Source organism: Dermacentor silvarum, chromosome 2 (genome assembly GCF_013339745.2).
Source record: "Dermacentor silvarum isolate Dsil-2018 chromosome 2, BIME_Dsil_1.4, whole genome shotgun sequence".
NCBI classification, from domain to species: domain Eukaryota; kingdom Metazoa; phylum Arthropoda; class Arachnida; order Ixodida; family Ixodidae; genus Dermacentor; species Dermacentor silvarum.
Window position 1 is genome coordinate 29,434,840 of NC_051155.1, and position 27,521 is coordinate 29,462,360.

General features: G+C 45.4%; 2 protein-coding genes across 5 annotated transcripts in view; one reads left to right on the forward strand and one right to left on the reverse strand.

Moving 5' to 3' along the window:
- The window catches only part of LOC119441395 (vacuolar protein sorting-associated protein 41 homolog), a 153,711-nt gene extending 152,401 nt beyond the window's left edge, over window positions 1–1,310 (reverse strand). The window contains exons 1-2 of one of the 2 annotated variants that reach the window (XM_049661225.1): window positions 919–1,310; window positions 686–712 (exon numbers count right to left, since the gene is read on the reverse strand). In XM_049661225.1, the coding sequence (XP_049517182.1) occupies window positions 686–712; window positions 919–942 (51 nt within the window). In that variant the 5' untranslated portion in view covers window positions 943–1,310. The remainder of the gene's footprint in view (window positions 1–685; window positions 713–918) is intronic. The other variant, XM_037706019.2, reaches the window with a different exon arrangement.
- Window positions 1,311–1,453: 143 nt separating this feature from the next.
- Window positions 1,454–27,521, forward strand: part of LOC119439951 (POU domain, class 6, transcription factor 2-like) — an 85,865-nt gene continuing 59,797 nt past the window's right edge. Inside the window, exons 1-5 of one of the 3 annotated variants that reach the window (XM_049661227.1) lie at window positions 1,454–2,270; window positions 11,780–11,872; window positions 13,502–13,614; window positions 20,957–21,088; window positions 26,685–26,793. In XM_049661227.1, coding sequence (XP_049517184.1) covers window positions 11,785–11,872; window positions 13,502–13,614; window positions 20,957–21,088; window positions 26,685–26,793 — 442 coding nt within the window. In that variant the 5' untranslated portion in view covers window positions 1,454–2,270; window positions 11,780–11,784. Of the gene's footprint in view, window positions 2,271–11,779; window positions 11,873–13,501; window positions 13,615–20,953; window positions 21,089–26,684; window positions 26,794–27,521 lie in introns of all 3 variants that reach the window. The other 2 variants (XM_049661228.1, XM_049661226.1) reach the window with 2 other exon arrangements.

The window sequence follows — 27,521 nt, forward strand, 5'->3', positions numbered from 1 at the left end:
CCATTAAGTTCTGAAGCAATTCAACATCATAACCACGAACACACTTTGGCGAATTCAACAATTCACCCAACCTCTCGCACAACAAGGCATACGCAACATTAATTTATTCCACGACCACATACTAATTATGATCTGCAACTGTTGCATTTCTGTCTACCCAGCATACCAAATAAGTCCAGATTTTAAAGGCTGACAGCTTGAGTCTCTTATCTAGAAAAGCCATATTGGAAATGGTGTCCTAAATGTGTTTTCTGGTGTTTCTTTTGCATTATCATTTCAGTAATATTTATTATGTATATTCAGTTATGTAATGTAGAAAAATTATCCTGCACCATTTGTTTCGTTGCCGTTTTTGTTACCAGGGGGTGGCGGGGCTTTTCAGTGCACCCTTTTTCCCGTTATCTTCACCATTATGGTGCATTTCGTGTACTGATGAGGTGAAATAAACAAATTTCGAAATCAAAGTTAGCGGAACATTTTTACCTGGATGCTGAAAGAGAAAGTGGCTCTGGGATCGAGCTGAAAATGGCAACGCGAAAGGTAAATATTTCACTAACATTAACTGTCCTCTAGCCTGGCTGAACAGGTACAAGATCCTATGAATAATGCACTCGGCTAATGCTGGCTGAGGAAGCGTGAAAGCAAACTTTTGCCTGTTCCATGAAATGAATTAAAGCAGGCTTACCTCCTCCTCATCGGACAGCTCCTGGTCCTGTCAAAGAGGAGATCACCATAAAGAATGTCACACACTGTTGTCGGAAAACACACTTCTCAAGTCAAGAGCATTTGTAAACATTAGTGCGGTCCGCCCCCGCAATTGTCATTTCGCACGAGTTAACTTTTTGGCGCATTCCTCCGCAGAGACCATTTCAACTTTCCTATATGTGCACTAGATAAGAAGAACGGGGCAGTGCTTACCTGCTCCGCGCTCTCGGCTTCCATTTCTGCGAGTCTTGTTGTTCTTACGCGAAGAAAGACAGTAGACTCAGCTCGGCCGATCAGTAGCTAACATGACTTTCCAATGCGCGCGTCGGAGCCACTAGCACGTCGCCTTTGGAGGTCGACTGAAAGCACAGTTTAGGATGTCCGTCAGATGCCGTACCCGAGTTAACAGCAAGTGTACAGTAGAAAGAAATTACGCATGGGAGCTGACACAGTCTCCGGTCCTCCTTGTCGGCTAGTTATTGGGTCTAGTTTCGCGACAAGCGGACACTCGCAGCTGGGAGCCCACGTGACCCCCCATCATGGCTACAGTTGGCTTGGCAGTTGACTAGCGAGGGCTACAATTAGAAATGAAAACATTACTAGCTTATGTTTACAAAATTAGTACTCGCAAAGAAGTCACAAACTCTAGATAGCATCAGCACTAGTCATAAGAGCGGTTTTCATGCAGCAGCTGCAAGTGCCAGGCCGCTGTTTCGTTTATATTTCTTAGGAATAAGAAGCATATGATAATCGAAAGGACAGCTTGCTTTGTCCCGATAAGAACGAGCGCATTACGGCGTGAAAGTGTTCCGGATTGCCATTTTGCAAAAGTGCGCCCGCAGGAGATAGATTGTATGTTTAATGAAGCTTCGTATTATGCTTGAATGCAAAGTTTTTCGGGCCACGTCCCATTAGCAACGCCTTCTCAAAGTGGAACTCTTTGTCGTCGCGCGCGCGTGCGTGATTGACGTAAAGGGGCCGTATACTAATTAGAATATATTATTAATTACTCGTCTGCAATTACGCGCCTGTTGATCCGATGCGCGCTGTCGAAAATAAACGATGTTCGCGATTCCCGAACTGCCCGCGCCGACCTGGGCACGGGTGAAATGTGACGAGCTCATTCCGCGATGCACAGTCGGCGCGCGGATTTCGGCTACGCCGCGCGGAGACTGATCGCCACCGACCTCGGCCAGCGCACAACAATGTCGCGCGCGCGGCCGGCCTGAATCTGGGCGTCCCCGCAGCGAGCTGCTGGCCGCTTTCACCTCTGTGCATCACGTCGTGACCACGCCGTGGAATATTCTTGGATTTGGTGGCAGCGGCGGCGACTCCGAGAGTGCGACGACGCCGGTGTGAGAAGTGATCGCAAAAGCGGGCCTCGTTTATTATCATAATTTATAAGTTGCGGCGGGGGTTGGCAAGCCCGCGCGCCGCCGCAGTGCTTCGTCGGGGCGGCCGGAGTGGAGCGGCGCGCCGACGTTGACGGAGGGACAGCGCCGCCGCAGGCGCCCGCGGGGGCGCAATTTGCGGTGGCTGCTCATCGGCGGCAATTAGCATCCGTGGTGAGTCGATGCCGTCCGCGGGCGGCTGTATTCGAGTTCTTGCAGTGGCGTGCATGCGCGCGCGCGCGCAGACGCGATCGCTGACAGTTATCATAATTTATCGCCGGGCGCCCGCGCCTGATCGCAGATGCGCGCGCGGGGCGCAGCGCGTGATGCGACGCTTCCGTCTGTCCCGGAAGAGAGAAAGGCGCTGGGTGCGCGCCACCGATGCTTTCCTCGTTGAAGGTGGCATGCAATTAGCGCGACCGCATCTCGGTCGGTGCCAGACCCGGGGCGCACTATTTGCATAATTTATCTTGCATCCCACGGAGAATGCGCGCATTGTTTTGTCTTCAGCACGTGCAACAATGTTTGTACACGCGCGACTGAAGAGGCAACGGTTCCGAGCGGCGCAACGCCTTTGTCCGCGCGGGACCGAGACTCGTCCCGTGTGGGGACTTGCGAGCATCGCCGCGCCTAAAAAAAAGTTGCCGAGAGTGGCTGTCGGCGAATAAAACTTGGCCAGTTCCTGTTGCGGCTGGTCAGTTACCTTACTCGTACCGCCAACCCCGTCATTCTGGCTACACGAGCGCCTTGACGTCGCTGCGAAAAAGGGAAACTGAAAGAAAACTGCTGCTATGGAAAGTTGCGCGCACATCGCGCTTGCTCGCTGCCGCGCCTGTTGGCTCAGTTGAGCGGCTGAAAAAGCAAAAAAGTAACATTGCAAGATCTTTGTTGTTCGTTCGACATGCTGCCTTGTGAGGAGGAGGGCGCTTGCGTACAATTTATGTGCACGGATTCACATGTGTTGCCTGTAGGTGACGTAACCCGTTAGGTTCCGAGGCTCGTTACCTCCACCGAGGGCCTCTTTCTAAGTTAGCTCTAAATTGTTTGTAGACAGCCAGCTGCTATCCAGCAAAAGGTGCCTACAGCGGAGAAGCTGCGTTAGACGGGAGTGGCGGCACCACATGTACTAAATAAATAAATAATAATAATAATAATAATTGCGTCGCTTTCCCGCGTGTTTCAAAACTTGGTGCTGCGAACATGCAGAAACCGAAGAAGAAGAAAAAAAAAAAAAAAAGTTAACGTGTGGGGAGCTGGTGAGTATGACCGCGCTGGTCAGAGCAAGAATAAGGGCCAGGACTTGCTAGACACTCATATTCTCAAGGTCAAGGTTTCTGAATAAATTACACTACAGTGAGCTTGATTAATTATGCAACATGGCCACTCTAGCCTTTGTATTTTGTATTTATCAAATTGGGAGGTTGGCAATCTAGCTGTTTTTCCCACTTGGCATTTTCGTATGTGACATCATAAAAAAATGCTAAGTACACCATCAAGATGTGTATCGGTGCACAGACACATGGACATACTTAATGTCATTTTAGACGTTGCACATTCTCGCAACTCGTTCGACTGTCGAATTTGTACTTTTGCTCTGACTGCTATCATTTAAAGCTGCACATGAGAGATACATTTCTTCTACATAAAATATGCCAGTTAATGTTTTTAGCATTATTTTTCAACTTTTGCCCGCTAAATATATTTTTCAGTGACATTATTGCCGAACAAACTTGCTGCAGTCATTGCAGCGATTGCCGTCACAAAATTTAGTGTCATTAAATGTATTCATGGAGCAGCAAGTTCCATTGTTAGCATTAAGAAACTTAAGGTCTGAGACACTTAATGACATTAACCTTGTATGTGTGGCACAGATATAAGATGCTAGCAAGAAGCCATCAAATGCATAAACTGAATCTTGTAGTTTAGGTTTTATTGTTGCCATTCTATACCTACCTTTTGCTGTGCCTTGTTGTTCTCTTCTGAAAAAGAACAAAATATTTTTTTATGCAAGCTATATGCACATATATAGTGTCTTTAGTCCTTACTAAATTGTGTTTGCAAACCTGTAAAACGACTGCCTTTAAGAGGCCCTGCAGCACCATTTGTGAAAGGTGTAGAGTTGGTCTGGTATTAAAACCTTTTAAACCTCACAAATCTTTTCCAACGACGACTTTTAGAATGCATTTTGTACGAATGCAGTTATCAGCAGTCAAATTCTGTCACTGCCACGCCCCTGTGGTCTTTCCTTCCTTTTCATTGTTCAAATGTTATGAGATTATAAACTGTGCTCACAAAAAGCACCACGCTTCATCCACCATTGTGCCAAACGTTAGTATTGGCATGACATAGAGCTTGTGACACAACCCTGTGACACACTGCCCAATATTGTGAGGCACAATATCAACACAGTGATTTCATTCTTCACCATGTGGCAACACTGCCTTATAAGTAATAAGAGTCCTCCCTTTTGTTTCTTCTGGCCACTCTCACTTCATTTTTGCTTGCTTTGGATAAGACCCGTCCAGATGCCGCTGCCTTCTAAAGCTGTACCTGACTGTAGTGCTGTTGCTGATTGTTGTAATCGACAGACTGTGTCTCTAAAATTTCAGTGTCTCACACAACCACGAGTGAAAAGAACGCTCTTTGAAATTAACTTTGAATGCTGTATGAAATAACCTAACATTGAGAACAAAACCAACTTAGTCATCTATTTTTAAAAATTTGCATTTTTGGGGGCTTATCTTGTCTTAAACAATAATTATCATCTGCCTTCTGTGCATTTTGTATCTTTAATACCGGTGTTACACGGGGCACTTTCGATCATGATCGAATTTCTCCATCCTGATTGTTCGTTTGCGCAGGTTGAGGAAGGGAGCCAATCGCAATAGCGAAATTCAATGCGGGTCGGGCTCGATTGCGATTGAAAGTGCCCCATGTGACACTGGTATAATGCTGCACTGTCAACTGTTGGCACATGTCGCATGTGTTGGCAGTGCATGCCATTCGTGACGTGAACATACTATGCGCACAGTATTAAGAAAGATAAACCACACAAGTTGTTATTGTTTGGTGACAATATAAGCCCCAAAAAGTTCATGTTTTTCTTAAAGTGTACAAGCTTAAAAAGAACTTTCTTGAGGGTGCAGTTTTCATCAGAAGGATAATCATTGTCAAGTTTAACGCTGTGTGTCCACTACTTGTCAGGATCACTGTGCACACTTTAGTATCTGTGCTCCATCTCACTAGTCATTTGCGGCGCTGCTGAAGGTACAAGGTGTACACAGGCAATATCCTTGCGCAGCAGAATGTAGTGCCAGTTACTGTCTGATTAGTGGCAGGGTTAGCGAGCTCTTTTCTTTTTTGTTCTGCTTTTTTTACGCATGATGTGTTACAGCACAACACAAGACATGTTATGACCTTTGCACATGCACCTCCAATACCACAAATTTCAGCAACTGCTAAGCAGATGACGCAGTGCGGATGAGCACATCTCGAGGGACATTCGGCCTTCCTATTGGCTAAGGAGTCCTGCAGCTTCCACAGTGCTGCAGACGACTTGTGAGATGGAGTATAATAGCATTCCGGGCTCAATATTACAACATTTTAGAGGGTGTAATTTTTGGTGCAAAAAGGGTGTAAACAAGTGCGTGATGATGGTTCCACAGTAACACAGATTTCAGAGGTACAAGAGGCACTGGAGCATGCAAGGGAATAGAGTAAAAAAAAGAAAAAAAAATGAAAACAAAGCGTGTAAACTAGTTATGACTGCTGTGAAATCAACAGAGCAGACAGTCACACAAGGCTGGAAATGGAAACTGAAGTCGTTTATTTCAATTTCTGAGGTGGCGACCATTGGTAATGTTTACTTAGCTAAGTTAATTTGGGTATTTATAGCATTGCTGGGGACGGTTTTACTGTGAATAGTAGTTGTGAGCTAGGAATTGAACAGAACCTGTCTAGATTTGTTCTCAAAATGTACCTTTAGCTTAAGGCTCATTCAATGTCACGAAAGTCAGACTTGGCATGGCTCACTCGGGCTCAAAGCTGCCCGCATGAAGTCAAAGCTTAAACGAGGGACGACAAATTACTTTCCAAGTTTAATAACTCACCAGTAATTGGACCTATCCAAAATCACTCAGACTCAAACTGAAGAAATTCAGACTGAGGCAGGCTCGCTCAGGCAGACTCGTAGGTTCACAGATTCATAATTGGAAGACAGTGATGCTGAAGTAAGACGGGCACACATCATAAACACGAGCCCAGACGAGGAAGCAGCAGCGACAGGCAGGGGCGAGGAAGTGCTTCCTCGTCTGTATTCGTATTTATGCTGTGTTTGTGTCTTACCTCTGCAGCGCCATATTCTAACTATGCTATTCTAACTAGTCCAAACGCAAGCCTTTTATTACCAGCTTACTGAAGAAATATTACAAGCTTTGAAGTGAAGCTTTCTTTGCCTCTGGTAACACGGTTCTTTCTGAGTAGAGCATACAGTCAGCGCCTTCTAGAAAAACTGTACAACACTTGAGCTCTGATGTTTGAGAGAGGACAAGCACTTGCAGATGCGCGGGTGAAGAACACCATCTAGAGAGAGGTGTGGCTAAGGGAGAAAGAAGACGTGTCGCAATGTCGGAGGACGTAGAAAGACCTGTGAATGAGTGTTTTGCATCATGAAATGGGAGAGGTCTTGCAGAGGAACAATCTATGGATGCTCCTTGTTTCTGTGTGTGGTAAGACGGAGGGCTAGTGCCCTCACAGGAATATGTCCTAACAGAGAAGGAAAAAGCAGCTCAGTAGAGCAGCCGGAGACAGTGGTTGTAACGGCTCCCTCCCCGTGTAGGAAATGGTGTTCTCTTGGCAGGTTGCCCCAAATTGCTTCCCAAGAACACCTTTAAAGTGTCCTTCATCATCATCAGCCTATTTTTATGTCCTCTGCAGGACAAAGGCCTCTCCTAGCGATCTCCAATTACGCCTGTCTTGCACTAGCTGATTCCAACTTGGGCCTGCAAATTACCTAACTTCATCACCCCACTTAGTTCTCTGCCATCCTCGACTGAGCTTCCCTTCTCTTGGCACCCATTCTGTAACTCTAATGGTCCACCGGTTATCTGCCCTATATTACATGGCCTGCCCAGCTCCATTTTTAGTGCAAAGCATTCTTTGCAAACTTCAGGCGCTTTGAGTGTGTCTATCTGTCTAGCCTCCTACGCGGTGGTACTGGCGGTGCCTACCAACTTGAGCTGCTGGGTAAAGGCTCATGTTCACGATGCTGTGGCGGTCGCTGCATCATTGTCATTCGAGCTTTGTAATTCGACTCTCGCCTCTGATACTTGCTTACTACCTGCACTCGAGTCAAGGGGCGCGTAGGAAGGTACCTTGGCTGCGGAACACTGGGTGGGTGGGGGTTGCCTCCGTACGAACAGCAATTCAAAATCAAGTTTCCCACGAGCGTTGATTTCCAATCGCTGGACACAGCAATGCGCCGCCTCCTCGTTTCGACCCATGCTCGCACCGAACTTTCTCGGCCCTTCATGTATTTACCAGGTTTAATCATGCATCGAGGCGTGCTTTTTTGTGCTGCACCTGGAGTCTGATTACGGTAATGCAGCGCCAAACTCCAGCATGGCATCGTTATTACAGCAACTCAGATAGACAACCTTGGCTTTTGACGCTGACAAAGAAGCTATTAGAAGGCCACAGCTTTGTCAAAAAGTACGTCAAATCGGACTTTGCTTTCCTAAGGGGTTTACTTGAGCAGCTCAAAGATGGCGCACTGCTATGGTACTACTGGGCGCAAAGGAAGAGGAATGTGTTTGTAATGATCGAGCAGCTAGGCAAGCCCACACTCTTTCTCACCCTCGGTATGTCCGAGCTTCACAATGAATACCTGCTCGAATTCATTGAGAGAGTCAAAGAGCTGGTCGAGGCACACCACCGCAGGGTTGATGCCATAGCCAGCTACTTGCAAAATACCTCGCATAACTTCGATGCCCATAGTACGTGGAATCTGAAATTTTTTTCTCCTAATGTCTACTAGAATATTGGCTCTCGCCGTTTCCGCTCTAATCCACACCACTCTCTTTCTGTCTCTTAATGTTACACCTAACATACTTCATTCCATCGCTCGTTGCATGATCCTTAATTTGTTCTCGAGCTTCTTTGTTTACCTCCATGTGGTAGAATGGAGTGACTGTACTCTTTTCTTTCCAACGACATTGGTAAGCTTCTAGTCAGGATTTGGCAATGCCTGCCATATGCACTCCAACCAATTTTTAGTCTTCTGTAATTTTCCTTCTCGTGATAAGGGTCCTCTGTGAATAATTGACTGAGATAAAAGTACTCCTGCACAGGCTCTAGAGGCTGGAGTACCTTTATCTACGTCAATTACTCACATGCTTAGCGTGGTAAAGTGTGCTTAGGCACCCCTTATTAGTGTGCAAGGGGACACAATTCACTGTTAATTTTGGGTTAAGGTTGAGCAACAAGGGACGGGAGAGCTGTTTTCAGAATAGGGGAGCGAACAGTTTTGCAAGAAGTTGATTAGGCGGTACAGTGTGTTCCACTATTAGAGGAAATGCTAAATTAGTATTTCGGGTCTATTACACAGTTCAGCTTTGACACAAAGGCCTCAGCAGCAGTTTTAAAGTGAAGCCTTCTTTACCTACCATCCCGTGGTTTCACCTGGGTCGATCTGTCGATTGGTCGGTCAGTGGTCCAGTTCTCGCCGAGCGGATTCAATGTCATTTTAAAAAAAGATACAGCATCCGGCGGCGTGATTCGAAGCTCGGCCCACTAGAGCAACAGCTCGATGGTCTAACCATTCGGCCACAAGTGCACTTCTCTCGTGCTAACACCAGCTAGCTCTTCCAGATGGTTGCCATGTGCAGATGATGATGATGATGATTCCTATACTATGGCACATGCCCACAACGGCCAAGAAGGGGGTGAGACAAATCGTGCCATCGCCAACTAGGTTTTTGAGATAATCGTCGCCTGTTGATGATGATGATGATCTTCGTACAGTGGCACATACCTGAGAATTGGGCGGTTCAGTGGCACATGACTACGAGGGGCAGTTGGCTAAAAAGTGGCTGATACATATTGTGCCCTCAGCTATCTCTTTGAGATGACCACCATGTGTTGATCATTGATTTCCATACTGTGGCACATAGCCACAACAGATCAGCCAAGAAGTGTGCCGATGTGTTGAGTTTGATGATGATTTGCATACTGTGGCACATACCCATAACAGAGGATTGACAAAGAAGTGTGTCCGGGTGCTGATTATGACGACTATTTCTATACTACGGCACATGCTCACAATGGGTGATTGTCCAAGAAGCGGGCAGTACATATCATGCCACCAACTCTTTGAGATGATCAGTGCGTGTTGATAGTGACCATGATTTCCATTCTACGGCACATGCCCACAACAAGGGATCCGTCACAATGCGGTCTGCATGTTGAAGATGACGATAATAATTTTCGTACAGTGGCACATCCCCACAACGAGACGAAGAAGCGTGCCATTGCCAACTCTCTCTTTGAGTTAACTGCCGCGTCTTGATGATGAATATAATTTCTGTTATGGCACCTACCTGCAATGGGCGATTGGCCAAGAAGTGGCCGGTACATTGAAGATGATTGAAAAGAAACGAAGAAATACAAGCCAATGTTTAAGATTTGTCGCATTGCGTAGCATGGGAGTGCAAGAGCGCATGCTTGTGCCAGTTTCCTTTACGCCAGAAATGCAGGCACAAAATGGACAAATTTATAGCATTTTATAAACCGGTTCACGAAAGCTCGCTTCACATAGATTTCAACATGCACGTTGATCTGCAAAATTATATTTTACCATTATAAGTCTATCTAATGCGTCACACGAAGGTTTTTCTTTTTTTTTTTTACGAAGTTGATAAATTCAAGTTGTGTTCGTTTGAGTATATAATTAGATGTTCCTTGTGAGAGTGGACCTTACTTTACATGGGAATGGGGCATGCTCCCACTGCACCATCAGGTCACAGAATTATTGTTTTGTGGAGACTTTCATGGCTTTCATGCAAAATATGTAAGCTGAACCTCAAATGGAATGAATAATCAGCCCCTTTATTGAGGGACTATAGTCTTGACCTGAATGAAACATATTTTCATTGTGTGGTATTTGTTAGAACCATTTACTTGGGGTATAACAAACGGTCCAAACATCTCTGTGTAGTGCTTATTCATGTCAAAACAAATTGGATCTACTGCAGACAATGTGCAGTGATGGAAGTAAATGCACTTGCACACCTTTGACTGGCTCAGTGTATACCTTCCACTGCATGGAGTTGGTAGACTGGGTATGGGGTCGAGATTCTGTGCCATGGGAGGAGGTACGGAGAGTTACCCAGGCCATGTTTACATGAAGCTGCTGATCCGTGGGTCAGCTGGTATCGCTCCTTATTTATTCTTTATTCTTGCTTTTTTATGAAGCCTCACAGTTACAAATATGACATAAGTGCACTTTTATAAAAGTAGGATGAAGTACGAATGTGTTGAATTACAACGTGGTAAAAAAAAAAGAAAACATATTATGGGCAGTCCAGATTGCTATTTTTAAATTGCAGATTTAAAACCTTTAGAAGAGCTTCAACACTTGTAAATATTTTTTTAAGGACAAAACATTTTTTATATGGACAGTATACATGCTTTATTCAATATATGGGTACAGTTTCTTCTTCCTTTTTTCGAAATAGCAAAATTAACGCAACCTGTATATATCTGAAAAATGGCATCAGAAAGACCAAGCGAGGCAGAAACCTCCCTCTGGTGATGGACCTCTCTAGAAATATGCGTGCACCATCTGCGGTGGTGGCAACACAGTATGGGAAGTCAGAGCGCCGAAGAGTCGCCTTGCCTGCAGTGTGTGAGACGCACGTAGCCTAGCACTCGTTTCTCTCACAATGCCTCGCACCTAACTACCAGTGGCAGCCGCTGATGGTGTGAAAAGAGCACAAAGTACCCACAGAATGTTAAAGCTATAAAATGGCAGATCAACAATATTGAATCCAAAGCGCACGCATGCAGGGCTCGTGCATGCGGTCGTATAAACAAGGAGAAGTGCATCTACTACTAGCCATCACTGTGACAATCGCCATATGCAGAGAAAGATCAGTTGTAGTGGAAACCAAGAGCTACAAAATAAAATTTTCTCGGAACTCGCAGGATGCAGCAGCACCTTCGTGGCAATTCTGAGTGGCGTTTTGTTTAAAACAACATTTCCTCAATGTACAGTTTCCATACACATACGTCTTCGATTGTTTCTGTTGCTGTTCATGCACGGCAGTGACCCTCAAAGGGTTAAGAATATCGAGAGGGGTGTAGTTCAGAGATGGCATCTGGTGGTGTGGATTGTAAAAGTGCTCAGTTTTAACAACAGCTTTGATGATGGACAGAGGGCAGCACTGTTCCCTTTTTCCACCAGCATCTGGTGCCGGCATGCTATAAAGTGTAATTTGCCAGGAGCACTTGCGATGTCATCTATCAAGCAGCACTAATCAATGCGTCTTGTACTGTTTTTTCCATGTGGTTTTCATGCTGGCACACTACTGACGTGTTGTGAAGTTCCTTCAGTAGAAATGCTTGGCCAGCCTGCCAGTTGTGACTTGCAGGTGGGCTTTTGATGATTGTGGTCTCTGAACATGCAGTGGGCATGCAGCCAGCGCCTCGCCAGCTGGTGGCACTGGCGAGCCACCAAGAGGCGGCTAAGAGGCATAACGATGCTCTCCAGTCTCAGCAGGGTAAGCCCATCTCCAGTAGCCTGTATGTGACGCCTTGCTATTGGTTGTCCAGTGGGGCCATGCCACTGGAGACTGATCAGCGGTCATCAAATTTTCTTGATGTGTTGTAGCCGAAGGTTTGACGGAGAACCATCTGGTTAAGTGAAAGCACGCTGAGTAGAACAGGTCACTGATGTCAAGAACACACATATACAATCTGTACAGATGGCGACGCTATGTAGAACAAAATATCTGTACATATCCTAAATGGATTCCTTGGAATATGTTCAATCGTATCTGTAAAAATCTCAACAAACAAGGGATCCAAACAGATCTCTTGCTTTGCACAGAGTTGGTGACATCAGTCAGTGACCTGTTTTACTAATAATTCTTTATGTCTTGTGAGTGCTGAAATCCTGTCCTCCTGAATGACCAGTGTCCTGCGGACTGGCATTTCAGGGTGTTTCGTTCACGTTAGCAGACTTGCAAGAAGTGAAGGAAACAAATGGAATAAATAATATAAATGGGGGGGGGGGGGGGGCACTAATGCTTCTTGATTTAGTTTTTTTTTTCTCCTTCATTAATTCTGAGCTGTGCTAAGATCAAGGAAATGTCATGGAATAACTCGCCCCAACCACCATTGGTCGTATGATATTTAAGAATGCTTACCTCAGATGCAGCTGGCAATGTGAGATACAAAAATATGAGTTCTCTTCAGTGCTTGAGGAACTTGAGAAAATGTCACCCCCCCCCCCCCCCCCCTAGTTGAACAATCCAGCTCTTTTGTCTTCAGGCATTCCATAATTACACCAACTATGAAGGCTGCTATGTTGCCTAAATGATGAGTTGTCAAAACACAACTTAATTACAGAAGCCCTATGCTCAAACATCAGCACAAGCTCAGCAGTTCACTTGGCTTTAGCATTTACACCCTGCTCCTTTCCCGTGCACACTTCACTTGTACAAATGTTTCTTACGAGTGTTATGCAAATATCTGGTTCTTTCGAATGATGTATTGAATAATATTCAGGAAGTAGATTTGTTGCTTGAAGTAAACAAGCATCATTAGGTTTTTCCAGATGCTTCTACATTTTTAAATGTTATTCAAATACATAAAGGTCTCAGTATCACACGAAAGATGAAGCATTGATAGTGACAGCAAAGTAATGTTCCTAATTTAATCAGCCATATAAATTGCAGTAAACATTCGCTTACTACTTAAATGAACGAGCACAGTATCACGCCTGCGCAATGAAACAAGAACAGATCTCACTCGATGACCCGAACACTTGCTGTCACAACACTGGCATGCTGAAGAACGCCAGCCTCGAGGAATGAATGCTTTGGGTTGCCTCTCGCTTCAACACGTGTTCGACACTTAAGATTACATGACCTCCAACACTAGGTGTGCGGAAATACAGCGTACGTGAAGCGGCTAGCCATCTCGGCTCGTCCAACATTTGTACCCGCTGCAGATTACCTCCAAGGTACAGCGCGTGGCTCGCGTGTCTGCTCAGTCACGCGGACAGCCATGTGCAGCCAAGGCCAGGGTAGAGGAAGGGATGCACGATAACCTGTTGTACAGCTATGTATTTGCAACAATGAATAGTTACTTTTTCATTGTGCACCTTTCCTCATTGCATTCTGCAGCCAATGGGTTGCAGTTTATCAAGACATCCATGGGAGCCACGCTCGTGGGCACAGCAGGAGGGCAACCATCGATCTTCAGCGTTGCTGGCATCGCACCACCAAATGCATCCATGGTCAGTAAGCCAGGCAATGCAGTGGGCGTGCCTCACTGTTTCTTCACTCTCTGCCTATAGTTATCATACACTACACATCAACATGAGTTGGCCTCTTTTTCTGGTGTCAGTGACTTGAAAATGGAGCCGTCTAAGAGCGCAAAGGCTGGCGCACACTTGGGTACTTTTCTGTGGGCCAACACTTTCGTTGCTTCAATAATGAATTATTACGATCAGCGCGTAACAGGAGGCAACACAGAAAGAAGACTATGACAGCACCTGGCCTCGTCTTCTTTTTGCATGTTGTCTCCTATTACGCGCTGGTCATAATAAGGCAGAAACAACTCACTCAAAGCCATGTCCTACTGATTCAATTCTGAAACTAGTCCTCACCAGATAATCCAAACTTGTCTGGTGAGAACACAAGCAACTGACCCCAATGGGGACCTCAGTGGTGACCCCAATGGCTGCAGCGTCTGTCTTGGTGATGCTTGGGGTCAGTGAATGTGTCAAAGATACATTATCTGTTGCAAAAATGCCTATTTTCGGCCTGCCTTTGGCACATTTCGAAGTGAAATTCGCAGCTCACAACCAATGGTTATTTATTAGTGTTTACCAGATTATCACATGTGGTTTTTCTGAGAAAATTGGTCAGAAAATCGCCTGCATGTTACAATCGGATACGAAACCAAAACCACATTCTCACCATTATCAACAGCTTACTGTTAGAGCCAACGTCATTGCCACTGTCATCACAAGATGGCGGCAAAACGAGTACGCATAGGATGGTGACAGCAACACGAGAATTGTGTGGGGTAAATGAATGTTGGGGGAGGTGAGAGAGCCTAGCATCCTTTCTACAGGTGTCATACCAACTACATAAGACATCAGACTCCAACTTCCTCCTGCTTAAATGTCCTGTTCCAATTTTAGATCTGAGAACCGGTATGTTGCAAAATTATGTCAGTTGGCCAGAAGCTATTAAGGCACACATTGGAGGAAAACTGCAGGTTAGATCGCATTCGTATTTGAAAATATAGGTTAAAAAAATCTGATTGCTATGCCTATATGTTCTTACTTTGTGTAATAGAAATTTGTCACGAAAAACTGCCCGTATCATCTTCCTTACAAGTCCCTAGCTGTCTTATAGTTCATGCTCTGTTTTCTAATATGTAAGGTTCTATGGGTGTGATGTGAGCAGCAGAGCATGTGCCCAAAGCAAAACTGAAGGTACCGTGCCTGCTGTCAACCAGTCATCACCATTAACAAGTGCACATCCGGTTTCACTGCACTGCGCGATGATGCTCGCACTATACTGCGGTATTTTCTCTTCTGTTTTCTTGTATTTTTGTTTTCTCACTTTCAAATAAAAGAGAAGCAAAACAGAAACGAAAATATTCCAGTATAGGGCCAGCATCATCACACAGTGCGGTGAAACCAGAAGTGCACGTCTTTCGATGACTGGCCAACAATGCGCACTGCACCTTCAGTTATGCTTCGGGCATGTTCCACGCCAATTCATGTTTCATTTGACGCCAATAGTACATATGTTGTCTTGTCAATAAATCACACAGAGTTGTAAGTCAGTGCATGTCCTTGTGTATCCTGTTGAGAACCTATACACACACCTTTCTTCTGAATATGGGGATTTACATCTCACTGAATGTACATTTATTTCATGTAAAAGGTTCCAAAATGCTTTTTGACCATAGAAAAAAATGCACCAAGTCTTGTGTGCGTGTTGAAGAAAGCTATGTGGCCAATATTAAACTGGAGCCCTTCATTACGATGTCTTTCATAGCCTGCATCTTGCTTGGGGATGTGTATGTGTAATGCCATCTTGTAAGCTGTTTTATCTAAATCGTCAAAGCATCTGGATGCTTGGATACAGTTGTTTTTGTTGTCACGTCAGTGCTGATGATGAATTAGTAATTGTATTGTGAATGTGTCCTCGTTTATGGATATGAAATTTCTTTTTTGTTTGTTTAAATATTGTCGAGTTAATTTCTCTTTTTCACTTATCTACAGTGGAATCTCGTTAATACCATCTTCACGGGAACAGGAAAATAAAGTGTATCATCCGAAAATCGTATGATCCAACCAAATCGTATTATTGGGAAAAGAAAACGAAACATATTATATTAAAAACATATTATGTAGAATCGTATCAATGAGATTCCATGATATATTGAGTAGAAGCCCTCAAATATGTTTTCCAGGGGACTGCGAGAAAAAAATGTATATCCTGGGAAGTCTATTGCACGAAAATGCTGTGAAGTATTAACCACAGACACTACGCACGGCTCAGCCTAAAAAGGATTTACAGTCGCCGACTGATGATGTGCACTCAAATGAGACACCTAAAAGTACAACCACTCAGCACGGCGTCGTCCTGTGCACCGTTTCCGGATGCTTATTAATGACAAATGGAAGTTTCCCCATACCAGAACGTATATACGCCCGCACAACAGCAAGATTAATGGCAGGCCAGCGCTGCCGTACCTATTGGCCAGCCTTAATGCGTTCCCAGTCAAAAAAAGCGATTGACTCCAATTGGAAAATTTCCAATCGTAAATTAGTACATGACTGGACCAATTGAACCAACTGGAATGTGACCAATTGGTTTTTGTTAGACAATTGGAAAATTTCCAATCGTAAATTAGTACATAACTGGACCAATTGTACCCAATGGGTGCCAATTGGTTTGAAACCAATTGGTTGGAATGGACAATTGCACCAGTGGGAAATACCAATACACATATATGCCCCACAAAGCAAACCTAAATATGATTCCAGCTGTCAGAAACAGGTTTGCTATAGCCTTAGTACTGCATGCATATATAGCTATAACTCATTCCAGTTTCCTTAAATGGGTTCATAAACTGAAAGTATGATTTCCCAGTTGGTTACGTTCTAGCTAGTTTATTGATGCTGTGAATAGCAGCATAGCTTCTTTTTTGTGTGAATTGATGTGATAAAAAAAAGTGTTAAAATGGTGCATTGTGCAGTCGTTGGCAGTTGCTTTTTAAGCACCATATGCTAGGGCTTTGCTTCAAAGCTGCTTAGGTCTAGCGGCACCCTCGGTGCTTCCTCAGCACTGAGCCGACAGCGGTGGTTGGTGGTGGCCCGCTTGCGTAGTCAACATCAAAACTCTTCACCGGCGGGGCGTTGCATGGCACGCCGTTGCGGAAATCTTGCCGCTAGTGTATTCGTTCCTTAAGAAACAGTAAATTTTTGCAAATGCCGCGAGCGATCAGAAATAGCTGCGTGCAGCGCACTGCCACATGTACACATTGCTGCACCAAAGTATGATGTATTTATACCATCTAGACAAAATTTTCCCTAAATTTGTGTGCTGTAGGTGATAGTCAGTTATAGCAAGGTGCAATAGAAGTGGAGTTGGTTGCATTGATAATATAGGGGGACCAAACTAAATGAGAAGAATAATCGGTTATATCCGAAAGTATGTTGCATACAGATCCATGGTAACGGGTGTGGACTGTAGTAACTTCGAAAGTGATTGTCCGAGAATACGGTCCAAGTTTGTCAATGTATTGCTGCTCGCACATACGCTCGGCTGTGACCGAGTCAGTCATCATCTCGACCATTGTCATGTTGTCACTACAGATAGACGAAAGCACAGTCAATGCATGCGCTGAATCTTCATCCCGTGGCAACAGGACCGAAGTTTACCGAGTTGCAATAGCCGAGTGATCATGGGTTTCTTGCATCAGTGATTGTCTGGCGCTTCCTTCACGTAATCACCGCCCTCTTCGGTGCTGACATCAAGGGTAGAGTTAGCTCCACTGAAAACTGTTTGAAGAAGTTGCCGGGGATCATGTCACTATTTAATATGTAAATGAAAAAAAACACCGCATATCCACGGGGTGAATGATGATGAGTGGGCGAAGCTCCGGAGGGAATCATTGGTAAACCGTGAATCTTCCGTGTAATTCGCCCAGTCTCGCCGCACTAAATCGAACGATTGACTTCCACCAATGACACGCGCCATATGTGATGTCATTCCTATTTTATAACAGCGCCCTTCATTATAATTGCACCATCTCCCGCTTAAGGGGACGCTAGCACAAACATGTTAGAAACATGCAGTACTCTAAGGGGAAGAGGCCACAGCGTCTTACGCAGCCGTTTACACATGCCGGAACGTGCACCGCGTTTGCCGACGCCATCAGCGTTTATGAATACGGGGGTAAGGCGGAGAGGCCACAGCGTCTTACACCAGCTTCTTGCACGGGCCGTAACGCGCTAGCACAAACGCGTTAGAAACGCGCAGTCTTTCGTTAATGTTGGGTATTTATTGCCATCGTGGTGCGTCTGTGTGCGCTTCGTGGCGTAGTGGTTAGCGCCACGCGTTCAGAAGCGAGGGGTCCCTGGTTCGATTCCGCTACGGCCACAAATCTCGGAATTTTTTTTTCTCATAAAAGTAGACGTGGCTACCTACTACGACGACTACTACTACTACAGAGGAGGGACAGACCCACACCCTAAGGAGCTTCGCCCCTAAAACACTAGATGCACGGAGCTTGCACGACAAACAGTAAATGTTGCCGATGCAGCCTTTCAACACTTAGCGGCTTGGCTTGTCCTGCAGCTTGCATTTGGGGACTGCTGGATTGACTAAGCTTCGCTAATTTCGGTTTCGAGGAGGAGCCAGTGACATGGCTGACGACCATGCCAGCAAGATATTAAAACCAAAATATAGCTATTTTTTCTCGCTTCTGTGGCCAGATTGGCACACGGTTGTGCAGGTGGAGCCCTAATATTGAGCAGCGCTCTATAAGGTGTCTTAAAATTTCGGGAATTTCTGCCAAGGCCACACCCACCTAGACCATGGCGCGTGAAAAGTGCACATTGGTGGTGGTCGGAAGCGAACAGATATAAGGTGTCTAGCGCAGTTGATATTTTTTGCTTATATACTTTTACATTATACACCGTACAATTGATATTTTCTTGTATTTATGCATCAAAGTCGCAATGTATTATGCGGGAATTTTGTAAGAGCAACAACGTATCAAAGGGGCTTTAATACATGGGCGTCTTTGAGCCTTTTTCCAGGACCGAGCTTCAGCGTCGTTATACCCGGGAAAACATATGAACTAGGAACGTATCAGGGGTTCTACTGTGCTAATATGCAGTTTTGTTTTGGACTGCCAACTAGCCCGTCGTCTGTCAGTCCAATTGTCATGCACACACTTTTACATCGGAGCTGTTATACGCTAGTTTCCAGCGGATTGCTGCGTGCGTACACCGAGTACGTAGACCAAAAACTATCATCATCAGCAATGGCTCGAGCGTCCTCGTCTACTCCCGCAGCTGGCTCGTTTGCGCTCCTCCACACAACCGCGCGAACGTGCTCGTGCCACTGCACGTGCGTTCTTCATCGTGATGTTCTTCCACAGTTAGCTCCGTTGTGCAAAAAACTGAGAATAGCCAATGAATGTATCTCCAAGACTGGCTGCGGCGTCGTTACTCCGTATGCTTTATCGACTGCAGACGAGGTCGTTGCCGTGGTGTGTGCCGAGCAGACTCAGGACGGAATCGTTGTCGCAACAGTCTACGTTCTTCCTGGGACATCCAAGGAAGACCTGGAGAACATTATGACGTCAGCCTTTGATTGGATCACCCCTACTGACTCCACTCTCATCGTAATTGTGGGTGATTTCAACGTGCACCTGTCTCGGTCAGATGGAAAGTGGTTCTTGGCGTATCTGTTAGAAACGTTCGGCATTCAGTGCTATACAAGCATTGGTGAGCCTTCCACACTTCATCGGTCCTGCATAGACTTGACGTTCGCGAAGAACCTTTCCAGAGTCGTTACAGAACACATGGACATCTACCATAGCAATCACAAAGCTATAGTCACCTTAGTGACAAAATAATAAAGAAGGTAGAAAATGACAATTCATGCAGTATGTGTCTTTATTTCAATCAATATAGTCTTATCACCATATACAGTATAGACCACTTATAACGTAACCGCTTATAGTGCAGGACCGGATATAGTGCGGTCTTTTCAGACTCCCATTAATTTTCCTATAGCACTCCATGTATATACGTATCGCTTATAGTGCAGTTGCGGGAAACGAAATACCGGTTACAGTGCGGCTGCCTGGGAGTACGGAAGTCAGCGGAGACGGCGAACACTCCCCTTAAACGGGCGCCCCAAGGAGTGCTTGAGGAAGAAAGAGAGATGAAGTGGAGGAGAAGGGCACGTGGTGCGAACAAACAGCCAGTGAGGCTGAAACCAGAATCTTGAGTGCGAGTCGTGAGATATCACGGCGCCCATAGCGAGCGAGGGCCACGAAACTGCCAACGCCGGCCAACGCTCGCTTCACGATAACGGCAGTAAACGAAACTTCAGGGAGCGTGCGGCGCGGGCACGGCACGGCGAAGGGCGCACGCGGAGACCGTGGAATGTGAGGGAGGAGGGCGGCATGGAAGCGGATTTCGCCTCGGCAACTCCGCCGCTTCGGTGACTCCCCTCGCCCTCCCTCGTAGCTCCCTCACTTTCGACTGTCACCGTGCGAGCCCGCCGCCATGCAGGCGCCGCTGCTCCAGCCGGCCCGGCGCCAGCTCCCCGAAGTTTCGTTTTTTGCCGTTATCGGGAAGCGGGCGTTTGCCGGCGTGGGCAGTTTCGTTGGCTGGCCTGGGACAGCGCCGCTGCTTCCTCTGCGCCATAGCCGCAGCATGCAAGGTCAACACGTGACTAGAAAGTAGAGGAAGCATAAAGGAGAAAGAAGGGTTCACTGCCATTTTCTACGCGTGGCTGGCTACGGTAGCGTGGCTGAGACGTCGGCACGTACACGCATCTTCGGGCGCAACCACTTAAACCGTGGGCGCAACGCAGAATCGGCGACCTTGCCATTTGAGAGAGGGTGAAATTTCCACAGCGTTTTTTCTTTCTTTCTTTCTTTCATTTTTTTTTTATTTGTTCGCGTGCGACATTCAGGGGTCTCTCCTAATTTTACTCTATGGCGGTGCCGGAGCAATGCCGGTCGGAGGCACCGCCGCGTGAATTGTTTCGAACTAACGAGATTCGACTGTAAATTGAATGCAATCGTTCTAGCCGCATTCCTCGACTGTCGCATACGCGTGGCGGCTCGGTGCACATGTTTTGCATATGTGCGGGCCTTTAAAATTGTTGCTTTGATTATAGTGCAGATATTCGCGACTCCGGCGACTTATGTTATAAGCGGTCTACACTGTATACAGCTCCGCTGGTCATCCATCTTCACAGAGTGGAATGGCACTGAATTTTTTCATAATGAACTAATAAAGCCAATCGATTGATTGAATAAATAAATAAAAATTGTGAGTTGGTCTACCTCTTCTTCTTCAGCAGCAACAGCAGCAGCTGGCAACGCTGCTGCCTGGTCAGCAGTTCCTTGGAGCGCCCCCACAGGGTGCTACCTTCGTCCAGGGACACCAGGCTTCTCCCGTCGGAGTGGTGGTGGCATCCCGCGGCACCCACACAGTGAGTGACACTCATTGTCGATTCCTGTTGGTCACAGCTCAAATGACAAGAAGTACTATAATGTGAATGCATGTATAATGGGAACAGTATGGGATGAAATATACTAGCAGGGCATGTCATAAGCTGTTTCTTTTTGTTGTCTGTATTTCTTGTCCTGCAGTCTGCTCTGTTCGCTATGTTGAATGAAAAGCAATTAGACCAGCTTCAAACTCTCATAAGAATGAAGGCTCTGTTTGATGGCAGGTGGGCAGCCACTTTGAATGTTTCAGGCATCTATCAACATGCAATGTGCCTGTGGAAATTTAAATGATAGTTGGCTTGGAGGTCTGTTTGGTCCGCCAGAATTATTGCTGCTGTCAGTGCTGTTTTGTTGAAAGCTAACTAGCCAAAGGGTTGTTGCAATGGAGCACTTTGCTAAACTCTTCCTAACCTTTTGCTAATCATCTCGACAGTAACCTGCACAACTCTTCACCAAAATAGGACGCTTTTAACACATCCAATCAGCGTCTTCTGTGACACCAAGTCTACTCTCTGCCATGGCAGTTTTCTGCGTAGGCAAAAAATACTGCCTCCTATTTGAGTGATACAGCCTTTGGGATACTGTTGTGGCTAGATGCATCGTACGTAACTCTGCAACACTGCAGATCTTGCAAGGTACTTATCACAGGGAAAAGACATCATCACGAGTCTTTGACTAGAAAATGGGTTGAAGACCAACTCTTGAGTCAACTTTGAGCCAAAGCTGATGCCCAAGTTTAAGCTGTGGTGAAGCGTAACATGAGTTCCACTTATGTGGTACCATGTATGCCAGAGACAAATATGCATCTTCTCATGTAAATGCTGCAGCCTTTTTTTTTTTTTTAAACATTGGTCTCAATTTCTCAGATGTGAACCATACAACAATAAAAAAAGTTGATAAAGGTATTCAGTAGACTCCGATTAATACGAACTCCATGAAACCATGGAAATCTGTTCGTCTTATCAGAAGTCTGGCTTAACAGGAGTGATCCACAAAACTCGGAAGCTGTTCTTTCTGGTGTGCCTAAATATTCACAGCAAAATGTAATAAATGAAACAGCGATAAAACGAAAAAGCAGAAGAGACAGAAGCAGATGTAAGAAGAGACATCTACCATATTAACACTGTTGTAAGTTGACTCGAATGTAAGTACAGTAGACCGATTTTTTTATTAATTTGATCCTAAACGAAAGTCCTGGCTGGCACCCATAGATTTACATGAGCCCAGCCTATCGTTATTTTGATCCTAAAATTGGCCTTCGCCAGATAATTCGAACTTGGCCAGACAGCACACAGGCATGGCGGAGCCTATGGGACAGTGCATGCCTTGATGACACGCAATCTCCTGTCGAAAACGCCTATTTTCAGCCTGCCCTAGGAGGATTTTAAAGCAATAAGTGTAGCTCACAATGTTTGATTATTGCATTTACCTTAATCTAAAGTGCACCTTCTTTTTTTTTTTTCTAGAGAATTAGGCCGAAAATTGCCTGTGCGGTGTAATTGGACACGACGCCAAAACTGGCCTTGCGGAATTTGTATGCTTTACCGCATAAAGGCCGTTTCACATGATGCGATTTTCATCGCACCGGAACTGCGATTTCCGTTGCATGCGACGAAAATCGCAGTCGCAGTGCCGACTCTGCGATTTTCGGCTGCGACCAACCGGCTGCGACCAACCGGTTGGTCGCAACGTCGCAGCGAGCGCTGCCCTTTTCCGTCTAAATTGCGCCGAGAGCTATTTCGCGGTCTAATTTGGAAAATGGCGTCTCGCTCAACGAGTGTTAGGCGCGCGGAGGTGAATTGCTGAATCTGGTACGTACGCGAAGGGACAATAAAAAACTTGTGCCTCAGATTCCATTCTCCCATTTCTATGCGTTCGTTGACGCGCTACGTAGCAAACGAAGTGAATTTTCACCTTTGCTTCGTAAGCTATAGACACACCTATGCGAGTTCCCAATACTATGAGGTGTTCGATCTGCACGAAACGACATGGTCTTTTGGGGTAGTCACAATATTAATTTGTTGAGTAGCCTACAAAAATTGCGCGTACAGAGCAGTTTAAATAATTGAAACCTCTGCAAGGGCAAATGACAAAGCAGCACAGTACCCGAAGTTTCAACGTTGCGCTGAACGTGCGGCCGTTTAGATGCATTTTTTTCCTGTCGGTTTTCCACACGCGTAAACTTCCCGATGCATCTTGAAAAGTTATCTTGCCTCACTTGCTTATTAAATTTGACATGCCAAGCGTGCAGGCTATCCTAATGAATTTTCTACGACAGCATATTTAACTCCGTGGCTTGAATAAACAGATTTAATTTGTTTTCGAATACTCCATGCACGTTAAGTTCTATCTTCTCTGATGGGGAATTTTTTTTCCTACTCAGAGACCAATAAACCTTGAATATATTGCGGACCTTTTATCCTATTCAGGCAGAGCGACACCTAGAAGGCACATGAGATAACACACAGCGCTGAACAACCAGCTGCGAGCAGCTGTTTACGTACGTCATGCATAGGAGCCGCCGTTGCACACTCCAAAACAAATTTAAACTTCAAAACATTTTAAAATTACAAAACACATATTATTTGGTCCTAATGAAGAGAGCTCAATCTTATAACCCGCACGTCTTTTTCATTACAATAAAAGAATTATGCAGCGTGTCCGACAAAACTTGGCAGCAAACAACTCTGGGCGTCGCATCAGTCGCATTGTTGAAATCACAATCATGTGAATTGAGCCCTCAAAAAGTCGCATTGCAACGCGTGCGACCGCACCAATTTTTTTTTCGCTCCAGTTGCAGCATGTGAAACAGCCTTAACACGGATGTATGGGAGCGAAGCTGACTTTAGGTAACTGGCCACGAATGTGCAACACACATTAGACCCTTGCCCATTTTGCTTGCTAAAGAATGTCGCAGTTTCACCCGAAAGGCGAAGCATCAATTGCTTACCTGCCAACTCTTCAGAATTTTTCGTAAAATGTACGAATTTGGACCTGTCTTACAATTTTACGAATGTCGGCTCAATTTTTACGGAAAAGTGGTTATATTCGCGAAATTATTTTTTAAAATTCCTAATAAAGTGACACCGTTGCTGGTGGGTGGGGGCGCCACTTACATAGGGGCGCATAGAGATGGGGGTGTGCGCGCGCCTTAAACTTTATTGTCTGCAGAGTAAGGACATTTTTCACTCTATGATGTTGCCTTCGTCATCGGGTCGTAGGACGACCTGAGGACGGCCGGACGTCACTGGTTGTCGTTACTCTCAACATAGGGACCCACCTGTACGTAAGTGGCGCCCCCAGAGACGACGGCGATTTCGGGTCGATACGGCAGGCATAGTTTCTGTATTGGAGGCTGTGGCTTGTCGTCTCGCCTGTCACCTTCGCTACTGTACTCCTAAAATATCTTGTGTGAAAAAAAACTGTCTGCCTGAGTGCCATTTGAAATCTACGCTTAAAGGGCTCCTAGACCACCTCGAGGTCGAACATTTGTTTACAGTAGCAGTTGTGTACAAGTCTACAACGAACATGCAGCCTCAAGTATTTTTGAAAATGATGCCATAAATGCAGAGTTACAGGTGTTTGATGACCAAGATTGTGGCCGTTGCTCGTTTCTCCCTCTCCTTCGCGTCTCTCCTTGAGTGGTCTCTTCTCCTTGCCGTGTATTCCTCTAAACGGCACGTGGACACTACGTCATTATCAGTGTCACATTCACGCTTTTCAATGCTTTTTTCTTGTTTCATAACACCGTCCACATATGCTTATCATGATTTTATCATGACTTTATCAGAGACAGCGGCTACCCGCTGTCTCTGCTGTGGTAGCCCGTGTCCCGTGATCCTGCGAAGCAGTGCCACGATGGACCGTGTGTTGTGAATGATATGCAACCACTGCCATTTTGCTTACAATACGTTGTTAGAGGCATGATAACCCACTGCATAAATAGAAATGAGAAAGTGTGAGCAAATAGACGAAGGAGGCTCAGCTACTCGCCGACGCTGTGCCAGACCCGCAACAGAATACTGTACCACCTTGTTTCGCAGAGACATGCCACTGCTGTTTTGCAGGGTGTACATAACCAGCGCCTGCGAGAAAAAAACAAAAGCTCAAGCATCGTGTCAGTGTGAAAAAGAACTTGCATTACGTGTTTCTTCGAGGTTTGTAGCAGCAGAGATTGAGGAACACAGACTCGGAAAGGAACGAACATGCATGGACGTTTCATTTTCCTTTTGTAAATGTGTATTTGAAATATGAGTGATGCATGTGGCACTGCAAATCACAAACCGAATAAACGCAACACATATGCGCACGACAAGCAAGCAACACAACTAAAAAGAGCAGGCATGCGACGGCATAACCTGTACGGAGGCGCACTAGCTGACGAACTGGAAGGCATAGGTTCTCATAGGTCGACCAGTCGACAGCGTTTACCCTGTTGATGTCAACTGGAGCACCCTGTTGACATCCCAATGCCCAGAGAGGCACAAGAAAGGCCAGGAGAGGTGCACGGAATTGTTTTTTGAAATTGTGGCAATTTGCACTGCGTAGCTCTGCCGTTCTTCCTAAAGATGATTGTCACGGCATTCTTTACACGATGCACATGTTTATATGAAATGTGTAAAAAATATTGGAGGTTGTTGGTGCCCTTTGAAAGCAAAACATGATGTTCAAGAAAAATATCACAAGAAGAAGTGAAGCTTAATTAGAGAAAACGGAAATTTTGTTTCAAGTTCAATAATTTCCAAAGACTATGCACTCTGCTTTGTTGGGCCGAATTTTATTTTTGATATACTGCAAACCCATGTTATAACAAAAATGAAGGGCAGCCAGAATTACTTCGTTATATTCATTACTTCGTTATACCCACTATCACATGTGGTGCAGTGTGAATCTTTATGGGGATTTCAAGGGGAATTTCACTTACTTGATTATATCCATTATAGTAGAACCTCGTTCATACGTTTTGGAAAAAGCGCACAAAGAAAAAAAAATGCACTAACTGAGCAAATGTACTCTCCAAAGTCACTAAAAAATTTGGCAGGCTCAACTATAGTTGACATCTACGTAAGGTGAAGCATTACATGTATCATTGCAGCGCGAGACACCAACGTGTATGGAACTGGTGGGGCCAGAGTAGCCCGAGAGCAGCAGCTTTGGCAAGCTTACGTTTATGCTCCTCAAATTCAGTCTGGGTCAGCAGCTTCTTTGAGCGAGGCTGGACTGCACAAGAAGCATTGAAATGAAATAAAGTTGGCATGGCATTGTGAGACAGGAAGACAACTGTATTGATTAGAGACCAAAGGTGGGCTGCGATGAAGAAGTGGAGTTTGGCAGGTCATGTAATGTCTAGAGCGGACAATCTTTTTCAGTAACGCAAAGCCACCAAGAGAAGGGCAATGCAGTCGAAAAAGCATAGGATTAGTGGTTTGCAGGCAGAGGAGGGAGTGGGCTGATGCAAGACGACGGTAATTGGAGATCGCCGACTTTGTCCTGCAGTGGAAATAAATGGGCCGACGATGATGAAGGCTGGTTTAGCTAGAGCTGGTGCCTCTCAACTATAGTGCATTTCTCTTGCAGCAACTGGTCAATGGCCCAGCTGGATCTACAGCTCAGGTGAACTCTGCCCAGCAGATCTTTCTGGCGCCGCAGCCGCAGAGCACGCAACTCCTGCTGCCCAACCCCAGTCGTGAGTACACCTTTGGCTAGTTGTGTCTTTTTTAAACTGCCGTGAAACTTGTTACCGGTGTACTTAAGGGCATCGAAGGAGTTGGACACAGACACCAGAAATGTTGAATTGTAAGGGACATTTATCATAACAACTGAAATTTAATACGATGGGTAATTTTAGGACTGAAAAAAAAAAAAGCTTTATCCTCATATAGTACATTTACCACAGTTGACATTTCTTTATTAAAGCTTGCTCATTCACAGCCTGCTCGCATGGCCAGACAGGTCCACTCAAGAGGTACTCATTTAGAGCGTTTGATATTCCATATGTGTGTGCGATTACCGTATAGTAAGTTTCGAATCAAATCAAGAAAAAAAAGCTTACAATCAATTATCAGGACATTTCTGACAAAATTTAATGTTTCCAATTTTTGTGTAAGAAAAGACGGTGCTGCACATGCTCAGGACTTTCCTAGCATTGCATAACAAGAATGTAGCAAGCTACAGTAGAACCCCATTGATGCGTTTTTCAAGAGACTGTGAAAAAAAATGTAACAGCCGGGAAAACGTAATTGTGAGGAAGGCCACCAATCGGGTCACAGCTATGTCAGAAACAGCTCTCAATGGCTGCCAGTACAGTTACAGACGTCTCGGCACGTACTCTGACCAAGGACAGCGCGTGTACAATTAAGGGAGATGTACAGCCTCCTGCATTTTTAACTATATCACGCGATCGTCCATTACGCA